Source organism: Schistocerca americana, chromosome X, assembly GCF_021461395.2.
Source record: "Schistocerca americana isolate TAMUIC-IGC-003095 chromosome X, iqSchAmer2.1, whole genome shotgun sequence".
In the NCBI taxonomy this organism is placed as follows: domain Eukaryota; kingdom Metazoa; phylum Arthropoda; class Insecta; order Orthoptera; family Acrididae; genus Schistocerca; species Schistocerca americana.
Window position 1 is genome coordinate 652,548,502 of NC_060130.1, and position 17,696 is coordinate 652,566,197.

Consider the following 17,696-nt stretch of genomic DNA (forward strand, 5'->3'; position numbering starts at 1 on the left):
GCGCTGTATTCCAGACGTACATTCTGAGAAATACTTTCCTCAGATTAAGGCTGATATTTGATATTAGTAGGCTTCTCTTGGCCAGGAATGCTCTTTTTGCCATTGCTAGTGTGCTTTTGATGTCTTAGAGTACTGTTCATCTGTATGGGACCCTTACCAGTTGGGTCTGATTCAAGAGATTGAAAAGGTCCAAAGAAGAGTGCCAAGAATCGTGACTGGTACATTTAGCCATTGTTAGAGCTCGTGCTGAGGCGTTCAGACAGTCATTTTTCCCTCGCGCAATCTGCGAGTGGAACAAGGGGGGGAAATATGACTTTGGCGTGAATTGTGCCCTCCGCCACACACCGCTTGGTGGCTAGCGGAGTATATATGTAGATGTAGATGTCCTTCTTGCTCCATCCGTCATTATTTATTTTACTGCCTAGGTAGCAGAATTCCTTAATTTCATCTACTTCGTGACCATCAAACCTGATGTTAAGTTTTTCACTGTTCTCATTTCTACTACTTCTTATTACCTTCGTCTTTCTCCGATTTACTTTCACATACTCTGTACTCATTAGACTGTTCATTGCATTCAGCAGATCATGTAATTCTTCTTCAGTTTCACTCTAGATAGCAATTTCATCAGCGAATTGTATAATTGCTATCCTTTCACCTTGAATTTTAATTCCACTCCTGAACCTTTCTTTTATTTCCATCATTGCTTCCTCAATGTAGAGATTGAAGTAGGGGCGAACGGCTACATCCTTGTCTTGCACCCTTTTTAATACAAGCACTTCGTTATTGGTAGTTCACTCTTATTATTCCCTCTTGGCTGTTGTACATATTGTAAATGACCCGGCTCGCCCTATAGCTTACCCCTACTTTTTTCAGAATTTTGAACATCTTTCACCATTTTACATTGTCAAATGCTTTTTCCAGGTTGACAGATCCTATGAACGTGTCTTGATTTTTCTTTAGTCTTGCTTCCATTATTATTAACCGCAACGTCAGAATTGCCTCTCTTGTGCCTTTACCTTTCCTAATGCCAAACTGATCGTCATCTAGTGCATCCTCAGTTTTCTTTTCCATTCATTTGTGTATTATTCTTGTAAGCAACTTGGATGCATGAGCTGTTAAGCTGATTGTGTGATAATTCTCACACTTGTCAGCTCTTGCCGGTTTCGTAATTGTGTGGATAATGCTTTTCCGAAAGTCAGATGGTATGTTGCCAGACTCATACATTCTACACACCAGTGTGAATAGTCATTTTGTTGCCACTTCCCCCAATGATTTTAGAAATTCTGATGGAATGTTATCTAACCCTTCTGTCTTATTTGATGTTAAGTCCTCCAAAGCTCTTTTAAATTCTGATTCTAATACTGGATCCCGTATCTCTTCTAAATCAACTCCTGTTTCTTCTTCGATCACATCAGATAAATTTTCCCCCTCATAGAGTCTTTCAATGTATTCTTTCCACCTATCCACTCTCTCCTCTGCATTTAACAGTGGAATTCTCATTGCACTCTTAATGTTATCGCCCTTTCTTTTAATGTCACCGAAAGTTGTTTTGACTTTCCTGTGTGCTGAGTCTGTCCTTCTGACAATTATTTCTTTTTCGATGTCTTCACATTTTTCCTGTGGCCATTTCATCTTAGCTTCCCTGCACTTCCTGTTTATTTCATTCCTCAGTGACTAGTATTTCTGTATTCCTGAGTTTCCCAGAACATATTTGTACTTCCTCCTTTCATCAGCTAATTGTAGTATTTCATCTGTTACCCATGGTTTCTTCCCAGTTACCTTTTTTGTACCTATGTTTTCCTTCCCGACTTCTGTGATGGCCCTTTTTAGAAATGTCAATTCCTCTTCAACTGTACTGCCTACTGAGCTATTCCTTATTGCTGTATCTATAGCCTTAGAGAACTTCAAACATATCTCGTCATTCCTTAGTACTTCCATATCCCACTTCTTTGCGTATCGATTCTTCCTGACTAATGTCTTGAACTTCAGCCCACTCTTCATCACTACTATATTGTGATCTGAGTGTATATCTGCTTCTGGGTATACCTTACAATCCAGTATATGATTTCGGAATCTCTGTCTGACCATGATGTAATCTAACTGAAATATTCCCGTATCACCCAGTCTGTTCCAAGTATACCTCCTCCTCTTGTGAGTCTTGAACAGAATATTCGCTATTACTAGCTGAAACTTGTTGCAGAACTCAATTACTCTTTCTCCTCTCTCATTCCTTGTCCCAAGCCCATATTTTCGTGTAACCTTTTCTTCTACTCCTCTCCTTACAGCTGCATTCCAGTCCCCCATGACTATTAGATTTTCATTCCCCATCACATACTGTATTACCCTTTCAATATCCTCGTACACTTTCTCTATCTCTTCATCTTCAGCTTGTGATGTCGGCATGTATACCTGAACTATCGTTGTTGGTGTTGGTTTGCTGTCGACTCTGATAAGAACAACCCTGTTACTGAACTGTTCACAGTAACACACTCTCTGCTCTACCTTCCTATTCATAATGAATCCTACTCCCGTTATACCATGTTCTGCTGCTGTTGATATTACCCTATACTCATCTGACCAGAAATCCTTGTCTTCTTTCCACTTCACTTCACTGACCCTTACTATATCTAGATTGAGCCTTTGCATTTCTCTTTTCAGATTTTCTAGTTTCCCTACCACGTTCAAGCTTCTGACATTCCATGCCCCGACTCATAGAATGTTATCTTTTTGTTGATTATTCAATCTTTTTCTCATGGTGACCTCCCCCTTTGGCAGTCCCTTGCCAGAGATCCGAATTGGGGACTATTCCAGAATCTTTTGCCAATGGAGAGATCATCATGATACTTCTTCAGTTACAGGCCACATGTCCTGTGGATACACGTTAGATGTCTTTAATGCAGTGGTTTCTATTGCCTTCTGCATCCTCATGCCATTGATCATTGCTGATTCTTCCACCTTTAGGGACAGTTCCCCATCCCCAGGACAAGACAGTGCCCTGAACCTCTGTCCGCTCTTGCACCCTCTTTGACAAGGCTGTTGGCAGAATGAAGGTGACTTTTAAAGCTGGAAGTCTTTGGCTACCAGTGCTGATTATTAATCAAAATTTAAGCATTGGCGGGATTCAAACCCAGAACCAAAGATTTTTGATTGTGAATCAAAGATGTTTCCCCTATAAATATAAACAAAGATGATGTGACTTAGCGAACGAAAGCGCTGGCAGGTCGATAGACACACAAACACACACACCAAATTCAAGCTTTCGCAACAAACTGTTGCCTCATCAGGAAAGAGGGAAGGAGAGGGAAAGACGAAAGGATGTGGGTTTTAAGGGAGAGGGTAAGGAGTCATTCCAATCCCGGGAGCGGAAAGACTTACCTTAGGGGGAAAAAGGACAGGTATACACTCGCACACATATATGTATATATGTGTGGATGGATATGTGTGTGTGTGCGAGTGTATACACTCGCACACATATATGTATATATGTGTGGATGGATGTCTGCTTGTGTCTGTATATGTGTGGATGGACAATATATATGCCACAAGAATTCAAAAATCTTAGCAGTGTTCCACCCACTTTCAAATTTTAAACTGAAGAGTTTTCTCATAGGTCACTCCTATTCTGTTGAGGTGTTCTTTGAAAAATGAAGCTGATTCTTATGTTACATTGTTGATCCAACGTACATTTGGATCGAACTTCCTTAACTCTTGTGCAGAAAGGAACTGCTGCATCCATTTTCAATAAGCTACCACAAGAATTCAAAAATCTTAGCAGTAATCCACGCGCTTTCATATTGAAACTGTAGAGTTTCTTCATGGGCCATTCCTTCTATTCTGTTGAGTAATTCCTTGAAAAATTAAGCTGATTTTTGTTATATTGTTGATTGCATTCATTTAACCATATGGCTTGACTTTTTTTGGGTACATAAACATTTTATTTTTATCTGTTATTACTTTTTGTTGTAATTTCATGTACTGACACATTCCATGACCTTTCAAATTGCTCCTTAATTTGGTCCTACAGAACATGACGTGTAAATAAATAAATAAAGTAAAGCTGTGAGGACAAGTCACAAGTCCTACTGGGGTAGCTCAGTTGGTAGCTCAGTTGCGTATGACAGGCAAAGCTCCCAGCTTCATGTCCCAGTCCCACACACAGGTTTGATCCAGGAAGTTTTGATGTGTGCTATATTTGTTTTTATTGTGTTCAGCAAACTTCTTAAACCATGATGCAAAGCAACTGTCTTTTACCATTTGTGTTTGCAGGCCAATGTCAGGTGGATGTAATTATCAGCTGCAGAATGGTGTATTTTTGATGGTGTTAATTATAAAGATAATTATGACTGCACTGTGTTTTGAAACCGCACCACCTGAATACACCATTTTTCCTAATGTTCTGGGCCATTGTGGTGAACAGCATTCTCTGTTCAAGAGCATTAAGTGCTGAAAATTATTATTATTATTATTTTTTGTTTAATTTACAGATATATGGCAATTTCAATGATTTTTGTCTTAAGAAGTTTCTTGAAGCAGTTTGAGAAATTTCTTCCAATCACTTACCTTCATCTTTACAACACAAAATCATAATGAATACTGTATTTCTACAATGCATGATATACAACTGAAGTTGAAGTGTGATAATCATGTTGATAGCTATTCAAGGATGTTGCCGAGCATGTCTTGTGCTGTTTCAGGTCAGCAGTGAACTTAATTCAGTTTTTCCTAGTTCAGTGTTACACAACATAATGAATTTGTTAACTGGGTTCATGATCTGAACTGAGGTCAAAATTGATTTCCAGTGAGAGATGTTTGTACAGTTGGCTCATGGTGTAATAATTGCAAGAGGTCTTGCCTGACCTCAGTCACCATAATTTCATGGCACTGTGGAACAATCAGTGAAACAACTACTTTGAATTTAGCAAAATGGTACATTTCATGGAGACTGCTTCTGTGAATAAAATTATTCATGAAGCAAGCTAGACACTGTTTAAAGAGGGAACTGGGTATACCCATTAAAAGTTGGATTTGATCACAGGAGAGTTACATCACTTACATCTGAAGATAAGCAACTAGTCTCCCTCCTATTTCCTGGGAGTGGGCTGATGGCATACCACTTTGTTATTCTGCAACAGCAACAAACTTCTTTTAAATGTTCTGTTTTTAAATTAACAAATAACAATCCAGACAATGTGATGGAAGTTGTTTTAGGGAAGTGTTTGAATTTTACTCCTACACTGAAACACACGCCACTGACATATTTTATCAGAGAATGGAAGAATCTGTCAGAAAACTGCTGGTGATGCTGCTGAGGAAATGCCCCTTGATGCATGCCATGCACTTATAAGATCTCAGCCACAAAAAAGCAACATATCCTTGTCTGAGAGAGCTGCACTCTGTAATTTCTGAAATTATTCTCAGATGGTGGATCTTCCTGCAGATAAAGATAATGATATGGCTTTGGTGTTTACAAAGAGAAGGTGGACAACCTACTCGATGAGCCTACATATTGTAATATCAACAAGGACAACACTACCCATGTTCAAAGAAAAACTGCTTTGCTCCGGAACTCCAGCTTTGTACCCAAGGAGGCTACCAACAGACTGAAGGGGCACAGCTCAGTACCTCCTGGATTATATGGCCTTCCCAAGGTCCACAAAGTTACACAGAAACAAAACACTGATTCAGAGGAAACTGGAAATCATAAACCGCACTTGTAGCAGATTCTAAAAGTATTGACTTTCAGTCTGATAGTGGGTAAGACAGAAGCACCTGCTTATTGAATGACTAAATATTTAACCCTGTTGTTGAGACCTTTTATGGGTAAATGTGATCATTGTCACCATACTCTCTCACACCTGATGGTTGGTTTATTTATGGAGGATTTTGAAGAAAAAGCACTTATCTATAGTTTTTAAAAGGGCTGTGTGCCAGAAGTATGGTGGTGACACATGTCCTAGTTTAGACCTCAAAATGAGGATAAATTTATGGGGACTCTTGAGTGTATTTATTCAGTTGATGAAAAATAAAGTTTACCGTGGAATGGGAGAAGAATGGCTGTCTACCATTTTTGGATGTATTAGTTTGACATGAGGAGGATCACTCACTCCATGTTCACAACATCAGAAGAATTATTGTTCTGAATCTTCACTGCGTGGCATTCGGCACCTGACACCAATTTAATAATTAATCATATAATTTGCAAGCACTGTGGATTTATTGACTAGGTGCTTACTAAACTGTATATGTTGTTCCAGTGGTCTTATCTGTGACCCCTGCATAGTTTTATCTGTGACAATGTGCATTTCACTGCACAGCATACCATTGTATTGAGAGGTTCTAGCTTTTCAGCATGTAAATAGACATGCTTGAGCACTCACCTTGAAGATGGCTGTACAATTAACAACCAAAATATCAGAAGACATACTCTGTCCTGCATGCATGCCAGAAAGATGATGGAATAAAATGATATTATTGTTTGATATGCTCTGCTGGGATGTGTCACAAATTAACTTAAATGAGCATGCTGACTCCAAATCTTACAGAGATAATATGGCCTGATATGTTACCAGCCCATCCTACTCCCCTCCTCTACTGTGCATGTTGTTGCCAAACTGCTTAGGCTCATTGGTTGTGTAGGATATGCTGTAGAGATAGGAAGACAGTGGAACAGTAGGAGAAGATTACTGCCCTTCAGGCAGAACTAGATAAAGTGAAACTGTGGTGTCACTGCCAGACACCACACTTGCTAGGTGGTAGCCTTTAAATCAGCCGCGGTCCGTTAGTATACGTCGGACCCGCGTGTCGCTACTATCAGTGATTGCAGACTGAGTGCCGCCACATGGCAGGTCTAGTCTAGAGAGACTCCCTAGCACTCGCCCCAGTTGTACAGCCGACTTTTCCAGCAATGATTCACTGTCTACATATGCTCTCATTTGCCGAGACGATAGTTTAGCGTACCCTTCAGCTACGTGTCTTGCTACGACCCAGCAAGGCGCCATGTTCAGTTACTATTCTGAACAGATAATATTGTGAATCATGTACCGTCAAGAGAGACGTTCATCATTAATGGATTAAAGTTAAGTATGAAACTAATTACGTCCACTTTCTGAATTCTAATTCCTTGTCATGTTCCAGACCTCACGTCAGTATAGTTCTTCACTCCTCACGCCAGCCTGCGTGAGCTAAAACGCGTGCATTTCGGCCTCCTCTAGTAACACGGTGTTCGCTCTTCTGCCAACACTACAGAAACTAGATCTGGAAAGGTTAAGGGGGAGAAGGGAAAAGAGACATAGGAAGTGACAAGGAATTGGACTTTCTCAGACAGTGTTGTTGTGAATGTGGAAAATGGGTTTGATCTGTTGTCACTGTTAGAAACTGTTGTGCCACCAATAGATTTAGGGGTAGACAGGACACAACAAACTTTCAAAAAGTGTTTGAAAAGTAAGAAATCAGAAAAAAAGTTGTGGAGAAGAAGAAGAAGAAGAAAGTAAGTTTTGTTGTTAGGTAGTTTGTGGGCCAACTGTTGCAGGCTGATCTAGGGTCAGGTTACCAGGTCACAAGTTTTTTTAAACCTAGTGCAAGTCTGGGTCAGATGATAGAGGATGTAGGTTCACTTTGCAAAGACTTTACAAAGGAAGACAACTTGGTAATAGTGGGTGGGGCAGGCAACAGCATAGGTAGAAACCCTAATTATTCAATTGAGAGTGATCTGGTAAAGATAGCTTCAGCAATGAGACATACTGGTATTGGGCTCATGTCTGTTCTGAGGCACCATGACCAGCCTCATTTAAACTCTCCTGTTAGGAGAGTTAATTTAGAGGTGGAACAGCTGCTTGGATCAGGTATGGGGTCTCATATCAGTGTGGTTCCTGTTGACTCTGTCAGCATGTGGGACTATACTGCGCATGGCCCTCACCTCAACAGGAAAGGGAAGGGAAAACTGTCACATGAGGTAAAGTAGCAGTGGTTACAAATGACAGAAGGGCAGTTTTCTTAGGGTAGAGAGGACAGAAACAAACGATGTTCAGAGACAGGCTGAAAATGATATTCACATTGATAAAACAGGCAGCCAGAAAACAAATTTTAATGTATACAATTCATGCAGACAGTCCCTGATGGAAATTAGAGATACTCAAAACCTGACAGGAAAATTATGTTCATCGAGTTGTAATTCAGCCAGTGCACAAAATCAGTTATCCTTATTGCATCAGAATATTGGAGGATGAAGGGTTAAGCAAATCAGTAAATATTAATCTGCCTCTCTGAACATCATGTGACCATTGGTACAGATATGTTAAATGTTACAGGATCCAAGTTCTGTAGAGAAAATATAGCGGAAGGAGGAGTTGCCACATTTGTCAGAAACTGTTTTGATTTCAAGAATATTTATATTAATAAATTTTGCTCGGAGCGGCACTTAGAAGCTTGTGCAACAGATGTAGTATTCATAATAAGTCCTTTATAATGGTAAGTATATACAGATCACATTCAGGAAATTTTAACCTCTTCATAAAAACTCTGGAAGCCCTGTTGTCCCATCTCTCAGTAAAAAACAAGGAAATAGTTGTTGCTGGTGATTTTAATGTGGATTTATCGAAAAGCTCTATCAGTGAACAATTATTGCAGTCAGTAACACTATCATTCAATTTGCTGTGAACTTTGTAACTAGGATACATAAACGCTCTGGAGACTGCTATTGATAATATCTCTATAAACAAATCTAGGGAAAGAGGTCATATCACAAAACCAATAATAAATGGGCTATCTGAAAAAATGACATGACATATAGCATCTCATGTTATATTTTGAAACTTGTCGGGATAAAAAATCTATTAAATCTTAGTACAGCAGGGTAATAAATAAGTCAAAAATTGAAAAATTCAGGAAATTGCTCAGACATGAACTTGATAGATCTTCACAATACTTCTGACTCAAATGGAAAATACAAAGCATTCACTAATAAAGTTACCTCCACTTTTGAAAATTGTTTTCCGCTGTAAGTAACTCAAATCAGACAGAAGTAAAAAAATAAACCATGGATTACACAAGGAATAAAGATATCATGTGGGACAAAAAGGAGACTGTATCTACTATCTAGGAACAGCTCTGATGTTAGCATTGTAATGCATTACAAAGAATACTGGAAAATACTGAAGCAAGTAATCCAGAAATCGAAGCAGCTTGAAATGATAATTACAAAATAAAAACTGTATGAGAAACGGATAGCTCTGAAAATAAATGAGACTTTGGTAACAAGTGCATGTAGTGTTGTAAACCTCTTAAACAAGTGCTTCATTTCTGTTACTGACAGCTTGGGGTTATCAGGTTCGGTGAACAGTGGAATGGAGTAGCCGACACTAGTAAACTTCAGTAAAATGCAAATGACACTCACGTCTCCCAAATAAGTAGCATCCATCATAAAATCCTTCAGGTCTAAGTATTCTAGTGAGTATGATAACATATCAACAAAGTTAATCAAAGAGTGCTCATGCGAGTTGAGTTCTGTCTTAAGTTATTTGTGTAATCAGTCTCTTACCAACAGAACATTTCCAGACTGGCTAAAGTATGCTGAAGTGAAGCCTCATTACAAGAGGAGAGATAAAGAGGTGTACCATCAAACTATCGACCAATTTCACTTTTCCCAGCTTTCTCAAAAAATATTTGAAAAGGTTGTGTTCAAGCACCTCCTTAAGCATCTGACTGCAAATAATATATTGTCCAAGTCACAGTTTGGATTTCTTAAGGGTTCTGATATAGAGAAAGCTATTTACACTTACAGTGAGAATGTACTTAATTCATTAGCTGATAAATTAGAGGCTATTGGCATTTTCTGTGACCTGTCAAAAGCCTTTGACTGTGTGAACTACAGCATTCTCTGAAGTAAATTAGAATATTATGGTGTCACCGGTAATGCTGCGAAATGGTTTGAGTATTATCTATGTAACAGGAAACAAAGGGTGTCATTGTGAAATACCTGTGCAGTAAGCAGTGTTTCATCTGATTGGGAATTAATTAAATGTGGTGTTCCTTAAGGTTCCATCTTGAGTCCATTGCTCCTTCTTGTGTACATCAATTACCTCTCGTCTGTTACATTTCCAGATACTAAGTTTGTTTTGTTTGCAGATGATACAAACATTACAATAAGCAGCAAGTCAAGTACAGATTTAGAAATAGCTCCTAATCAAATTTTTCACTGACATTAATAAATGGTTTAAAGCTAATTCACTGTCATTAAACTTTGAGAAGACCCACTATATGCAGTTCAGAACCTGTAAGGGATTTCCTTCCAGCATCGTATAACATATGAAGACATGCAGATCGAAGAGGTTGACGGTGTTAAATTTCTGGGATTACAACTCAATATTAAATTCAGTTAGGAAGGGTATACCACAGAATTGCTTAATTGCATAAACAAGTCTGTATTTGCAGTGAGAGTAATGTCAGATATAAGAGATATAAATAAATTTTAAAAAAATTGGATACTTTGCTTACTTTCATTTTATTATGTCATACGGGATCATATTCTGGGGTAACTCATCAAACCAAGCAAAAGTATTTAGCATGCAAATTCAAGAACATCATGTAGGAACCTGTTGAAGTAACTTAGTATTCTAACCACAGCTTCCCAGTATATTTATTTCTGAATGAAATTTATTGCAAATAAGATACCTCTATTTACAACCAATAGCTTGATATATAGTATTAATACTAGCAATAAGAACAATCTACATAAAGACCTAAAGTCACTTACATTTGCCCAAAAAGGGGTCCAATATTGAGGAACAGGCATTTTCAATAAATTGCCAGCAACAATTAAAAACTTGTTTTCAGCTAAACCATGGTTTAAAGAGTTCGAAAGACTTTTTGATAGGGAACTTCTCCTACTCTATAGATGAATACTTAACAGAGACTGATAAGCTAGCTTAAGTAAAAATGTCTATTATATTTCAGATTTGACAGCACTTGGTCACAACAGTCAAGATTAGGTATTTTGTGTATGATAAAGTTATTAATAGTGCATAACAATGTTTCATTCTGACTGTCTGTTAATTCTGTAAGTACTAGCTGTTCCAGTTTACCGCATTGTATTCACGTATTTCAACAATCTCCTGATAAATGATCAGCGTAGTAAGTATTATATTCAAATGATTTATGTTCTTATGTTATATTTTTCTGACATGTTCCACACCCATGAGAATCATCTCATTTTTTGGGTCTATGGAACAAAAACTGAATCTAATCTAATCTATCTTGAAGATGTTTTTAATGTGCAGCTTGCTTAAGATGGGGAGAACCAAAAATGACAACAGGTTCACCAAACTGAGTGTCGTGCTGAGATTGTATGCAGCATTTGCACAGTGTGTTGTTAATTTAACCCCTGATGTTGTAATATGGCCGTTGCCTCTAGGCTACCACAATATTCATGAGAAAAGTCTCGGGTTGGAATGCAATGGCAAGGATGGGCAGACAGTTCTAGAATTTGCAGAGACTATTTGTACCCTGCTGATTCATAATGTCAGACTGCTACTACATTAGATCATAGCCCAGACTTAAATTCTGTCTGTGAAAGAATTCCTCAACAATGGTGGAATGGCATCAACACCCTTGCACCTCACACAACACAGAACCTATTATACTCCAAGTAATCACAGCAAAAAATGTCGCAGTACCTGCCTTCTTTGGAATATGAAGTATTACATTCTTCCTGAAGTCTGAGGGTATTTTGTAACTCATACATCGTGCTTACCAGATGGAATAGTTTTGTAATGGCTGGCCCTCCCAAGGACCTCAATAATTCTGAGGGATTATCATGTAGTCCAGGGGCCTTGTTCCAACTGAGGTTTTTCGGTGCTCTGTCAAATTCTTCTGACCTCCAAAGTCAACTTCAGCTACTTCCTCTTCTATTTCTGTAATGTAGTCTTCATTTTTGTCTCCCTTGTATAGATCCTCTATTATTCCTTCCACATTTCAAACTTTTCTTTCTTGTTTAGTACTGGCTTGCCTTCAAGCTCTTGATACTCACACAGTTGCTTCTCTTTCCACTAGAGGTCTCTTTAACTTTCCTTTTTTCCCCAGAACATACCTTGTCTTTCATGGGCAATCCTTTAACTGACTGAGCTATCTGGGCATGACCCAAGATCTGCTCTGACAGCTTAATTACCAACAGTACATCTCTCCTACTTTCCAAACTTCATGGAAGTTCATCTAAATACATTGCTGTAGATAGGCTTACTTCATGACCAATGGTCGCTTGGCACTGCACTTTTTCGATTTGTGCAGTGCCAAGCGACCACAGGTCGTAATAGCAGCAAAAACTCTGCCTATGTTTTGAGAAATCGAAAAAGTGCAGTGCTAAGCAACCATATGTCATAAAGTAATCCTATTTACTTCGCCAACAGAACAGGAGAACGCACCACAACTTCAAAACTATGACAAGTTGTATATTGTGTAGCAGAATAGTTACTAAAATAAATGGACAATAACATCGTGTAAGTTAAAAATAAAAATTAAGCCCACTGACGATATCACAAATGTGCTGAAACATGTATGGGTGAAACAAAACAGGAAAAAAAGGTGTCTTGCATTAGGCGGAACTTCTCATCCCATTTTCGTTACAAGCATGGAAACAACAAGAAGAACTGCACCACAAGATGATTAAAAAGTGCAAATTTTCTGAATAGTTATTGTTCTCCTGGTTACAAATCATCTCATCCAGTATTAATTGCGAGGTTTTTTTTTAAGAGGGGTAGGATTTAAAACCTGTCCTGAATATAGTTTGATGGCATCCATTACAAAATATACACGTTTGAATTCCACAGAGCGAAATTCAGTGAGATGCAATAGAAGGGGCTTGGCGCTGCTCTTTTTCACACCTAAGACAAAGTAACATGTCCTCAAACATATATGTTTTATGTATCAGACACTTCAGAAAGATGTGTGCTGCAAAATGAACGCTCGGGGGAGGGGGTGGGGGCACTGTGTAGTATTGTTCTGGTTCAGAAATATCGTAAATCCGGGGCTGATGTGCAGAGCAATCTGAGTTGTAGTGGGGAGGTGGGTAGTCTTTACCTGACCCATGTTTACATTAAGTAATTTTGCTGTTTCCTCTTTGTGTACTGCTCTGAAGTCAAATAAAAACAGAATGGATTTCTGTGGCCAGTAGCTATCAAGTGAATTGAAGTACATTCACATAATTACTGAAGGCTAATATGTGTTGTTAGCATTAATCACCTTGCTGGACAGTGAAGTTTTTTTTGTCGGTTTGCTACAGAAATTTTGCTTTTATTAATCATTTCCGCTGAGGCAGTCAATTTATTTGAAACGAAGTGTTTAATTCGACACTATTGGCTAGATTCAACTGTTCGCAGTATTTCAAGTGCACGTTTTCAGCTTCTAGTACGTATGGCATTATGCCATAATAAAGAACCAAAAATGAGATAATACAATACCAGTGCTCCAAGAAAATTTACATCCCGGAAAGCACACTGAAAAGCCTGCTATATTGTCAAGGCCTAATTCATTGGGAATCTGGACATACAAATGTGCACTTTAAGCCAGATCATGCATTTTAGTTTGGTTCACAAAATTCTGATGCTTTTGGAGTAGCCTCTGAGGTCTTATTTCTTTTATGACATAATCTAAGATCTTTTAATGTTTTACACATACGAACGAACATACGGGCTTCCTACATCATCATAGCTGCGCAAGCCCAGTGATGTCTATCTGACACTCTGGCAACTGCTGGAACAAACCTGTTTCTAACAGGTCGCGGGGAAAATATTGCGAATGGCAGTTTGAAAAGCGTTACTTTCAAAGTAAATTTCCTTTTACGCAGGATGAACTATCTGCAAGAATGTATGATAAATTTCTTAAATCACAGAGCATTTGACTCGTCATTTGCCGGCCAATGTGGCCGAGCAGTTCTAGGCACTCCAGTCTGGAACCGTATCCGCTATCATCGTCTGGCAAGATCACGTGAGATGAGCTATGACTGGCTTACAAAGGCACATCACAATCTGGATTTCAATGCTTCAGAAAGTAACATGCGCTGTTTAGTGGAACTCAGATTTAAATCACACGAAAATATGCAGTGTACATGTTACTGCACACCAGAGACCTTTCCAAATCGTGTTTTTTATAATGAGTTTCGTTTTCTATAGTGCTGGGAAATTCTACACTGCTGCATAAAACCATAACCATTCAAAGGATTGATAAGTTTTACAGTCCTGACGGAAAGTATACTGTCACATAACACAAAAAAGTGTATTTTTACCCGGGAGGAAGTGTATCTTTAACCAGGAAAAATCTGGGATTTTTTTTTTTTTTTTTCCTTGTTCGTGTATACAGCCTGAGTTTTAATCTGGCAGGAAGTTTCAACATTTGTAGTGGTTGAGGGCACCCTAAATATTGGATCAGTTGCAGCAAAAAGAATGCAGAATGAACATTTAGACTTCACTGAGCAATGTGCATATCTCATGCTGCATTTACTGTTAGAGCACTAGGAAACAGAGAGGTCACTTAATGGTGGAAAACTTGCACATATAACACTAAGTAAAGGAGAAATGACCACCTTGTTCTGACCACCATTCAGCTGGTTACTCAGTACGTATTGACTTCTGAATATGAGACAAACTGGCTGCCCCACATCATTGACTTATCAATATTGAAGTCTTCTTTTATCACACAGTGACAACACTGCAGATTACCTAAAGCAACTCAGTGATATATGGATGTATACAGAATTGTGGAACCCAGGTTTCCAGAGCTGTGAGCTGGTCAGTGTTTCTAGTTTTCTGTTAGCATAAATTCTCTGTGCACTCCAGCAACCACAGAGATCGTAGCTTAAACACCTGAAACTCAAAATGGCAAAAATAGTTAAAAATATGTAAAACTTTTGTTATCAGTCAGCGTCATTGTGAACTGCTCACCTAAATGTGTTGGGCCTATTCAGGCATGAGGGATTCTGTCTGTGTTCTGTTTCATGTATCTTGTAAAATCTGCAAGGAACGCAATGGTTGATCAAAGATAAAACTCTCCCCCAAGTCATTTCTTCACAGCAGGCTTTCTTGTAGAAGTGCTGGTCCAGCAATGTATTTAGAAGAACTTCCATGAAGTTTGGAAACTAGGAGAGAGGTACTTTTGGAAATTAAGCTGTGAGAGCAGATTGTGGGTCATGCCCAGATAGCTCAGTCAGTAAAAGGATTGCCCGTGAAAGACAAGGTATTGGGTTTCAGACTTGATTCAGGTGACAATTTTAAATTGCTCAGAAGTTTCTGGAACAATAGGCATTAGAATGTGAAACCAGCGGTGTAGCTGTGGGGTACCTGTATCAAGCCAAATAAGACGCTGTCCACAGACCATGAAATTTTACTCTGGTGAGATGACACATCAGCCTTTGGTGATTACTGTATACATGCTTCTGTGACTTTTCCTTGTCCCATAAACTTAAGAGCTGCATTTTCTTGTGGATGAAGAGTCTTTGGCCTCTTACTTTTATGTGATATGTTTCTTAAGAAGTGTGTAGACTAGCACATTTTGCAGATAATTATAAAGAAAGGGAAAGAGAGTCAAGTTCTCCCATGAAGTTTTTTTGAATGGTTAGGGCAGGAGATTGTTATTCTCATTTGTTAAAAAAAATTCATTAGAACTTATTCAACCAGAAACCCCTTTCACTCCAGTGTTAAAAATTGGACAAAATAAGACTCAACGACTGCTGTGCGGAGGTACACCCTCCACAAAACAGTTTATATCAAAAATCAAATACAGAAATGGCAATAACAACTTGCATATAAACGCTGTGAAACTTGGTGAAGCATCAGTTAATTTATTGCTATCACTGTAACATCAGAATGTGATACATAGGCAAGGAAAGGGGCTTTGTGATATAGTCACTTCTTTTGCGTGGTCGACTTTTTAATATTTATCATGTATTTTCTTGGAACCAGAAAAAAGTGTATCTATCAATATAAACTGATCTTTCAATTTCAGTGAGATATTTTAAATAAAAACTTGTTTTCTTTTACAGAAAGGACAAACATAGTGGTAATGAAACTAAAGATGAGCTGGAAGAGGACAACTCATTGAGATCAGTCTCGTCAATTCTTGTTGACTTTTTCAGTTATGGAACTGCCAAAAATCTAGTAAATAGAATAACTTCAGAGTTGACGACAGAAAATGTTAGTAAAACAGTTTGTTTTATAACAGTGCTTTTAATTACTGTACTAGCAGGGCTTCTGCATTTAGTGAAGCTACTGGGATTTTTTTCTTTGAAATTCCTGCACCAGCTGACAATTCTTTTGCAAGTACTGACTCCTTACTTCTTAGGAATTATGGATTTCTTAAGTAAGTGTGTTGGTGGTCTGTACATTTTGATAGCAATGATGTGGAGAGATAGGGGGGTACCTCAACATTCTCGGATACAAATATTCCCAATGCCGATTCCAAAACAGAGACGGGTAAAACCCCTCCCACTCCAGTTTTAAAAATTGGATAAAATAAGACTCAACCACTGCTGTGCAGAGGTACACCCTCAATGTGGGTTCCAAAAAAACTGATGGGGCAATGAAATTCACACCAGTTTTAAAGTTTTTAAACAAGAGGCAAGTTCACTGTAAAATAATTTTTGTAATAAGTGTAAATGTTTAATTTCTTACTCTTTTCTGCACGTGCATCACATAGTGTAATCAATGATGAAATCAAAGTTTCTGATATCTGTGATATAAAAGATTTTTTATGAAGATTTCAAAATAAAATAACTACTTGAGATATTAAACACCTCTGTTTCTTGTTACTGTTCTTTTCATCCTTGTGAACCTTATGGTTTCAGAAAGAAGATATTAATAGTTGTGTTAGTGTGCATTTATTTTAATGTTACTAAAAAGTCATTCTGTTTTTAAGATGTATTGTGTACTGAATACAATTAATTTACTCCACATGCAGGCACACATACTTTTCAACATAAAAAAAATCAATAGGGTGTTTGTCCTCTATTGTTAGATCTTATATTTTTTCAATAATGCTGTAATAATTAATTGCTTCAAATAGCTGATTAACAATACATGAAACAACAATGAAAAATTCAGTCTAGCAGCAACACTCACATGCAACACAGGCTGTGTGTTAAGTTTTTGTGTGTGTGTGCGCACTTTATATATCTGAATGACTTTTTTGTCTTGATTTTGTGCTTCTTACATAAGCAGCCATTCTGTCTGGTAATTAGAGAACAAGAAAAAGCTTCAAACCAATGGAAAACAAATGTTTTATTAGGTTTTGTGTCAGCAGTTGTGTGTCAGAAGAAAAGTAGTAGCGGTGAAGAGAGAGATTTAATAGATATATCAAGCGTGAATCAAGCTGATATTGAATTATTGAAGCTAAGAAGCACCTGTGAAAATATTGAGAGTGTTTGTTCTCCTCACAAAAGGCTCTGTTTGGGAACATTTGAAGACAGACATAGAATTTGCTGTGACCCTTTTAAGAAACATGGTAAAAAGACTGCTAAGAAATCTTTGAAACCTATTTCTTTAACCATGGCAAGGAAATATAAAACACTTGGACTCATCCTAGGTACCAAGCTGTGCATAACATGCCGTAAGGACATTTTATCTCCTATGGGGATAACCTTTCAGGGATGGATGAATGTGAAGTTAAAGATCAAGAATATACACCACATCCATCTACAGCTCTTCAAAAACTGAATG

At 38.1% G+C, this 17,696-nt stretch overlaps 1 protein-coding gene across 1 annotated transcript in view; it reads left to right on the forward strand.

Moving 5' to 3' along the window:
• Window positions 1-16,592, forward strand: part of LOC124556706 — a 65,750-nt gene extending 49,158 nt beyond the window's left edge. Inside the window, exon 4 of the mRNA XM_047130689.1 lies at window positions 16,025-16,592. Within this exon, the coding sequence (XP_046986645.1) occupies window positions 16,025-16,481 (457 nt within the window). The 3' untranslated portion in view covers window positions 16,482-16,592. The remainder of the gene's footprint in view (window positions 1-16,024) is intronic.
• The last annotated feature ends 1,104 nt before the right edge of the window (window positions 16,593-17,696 follow it).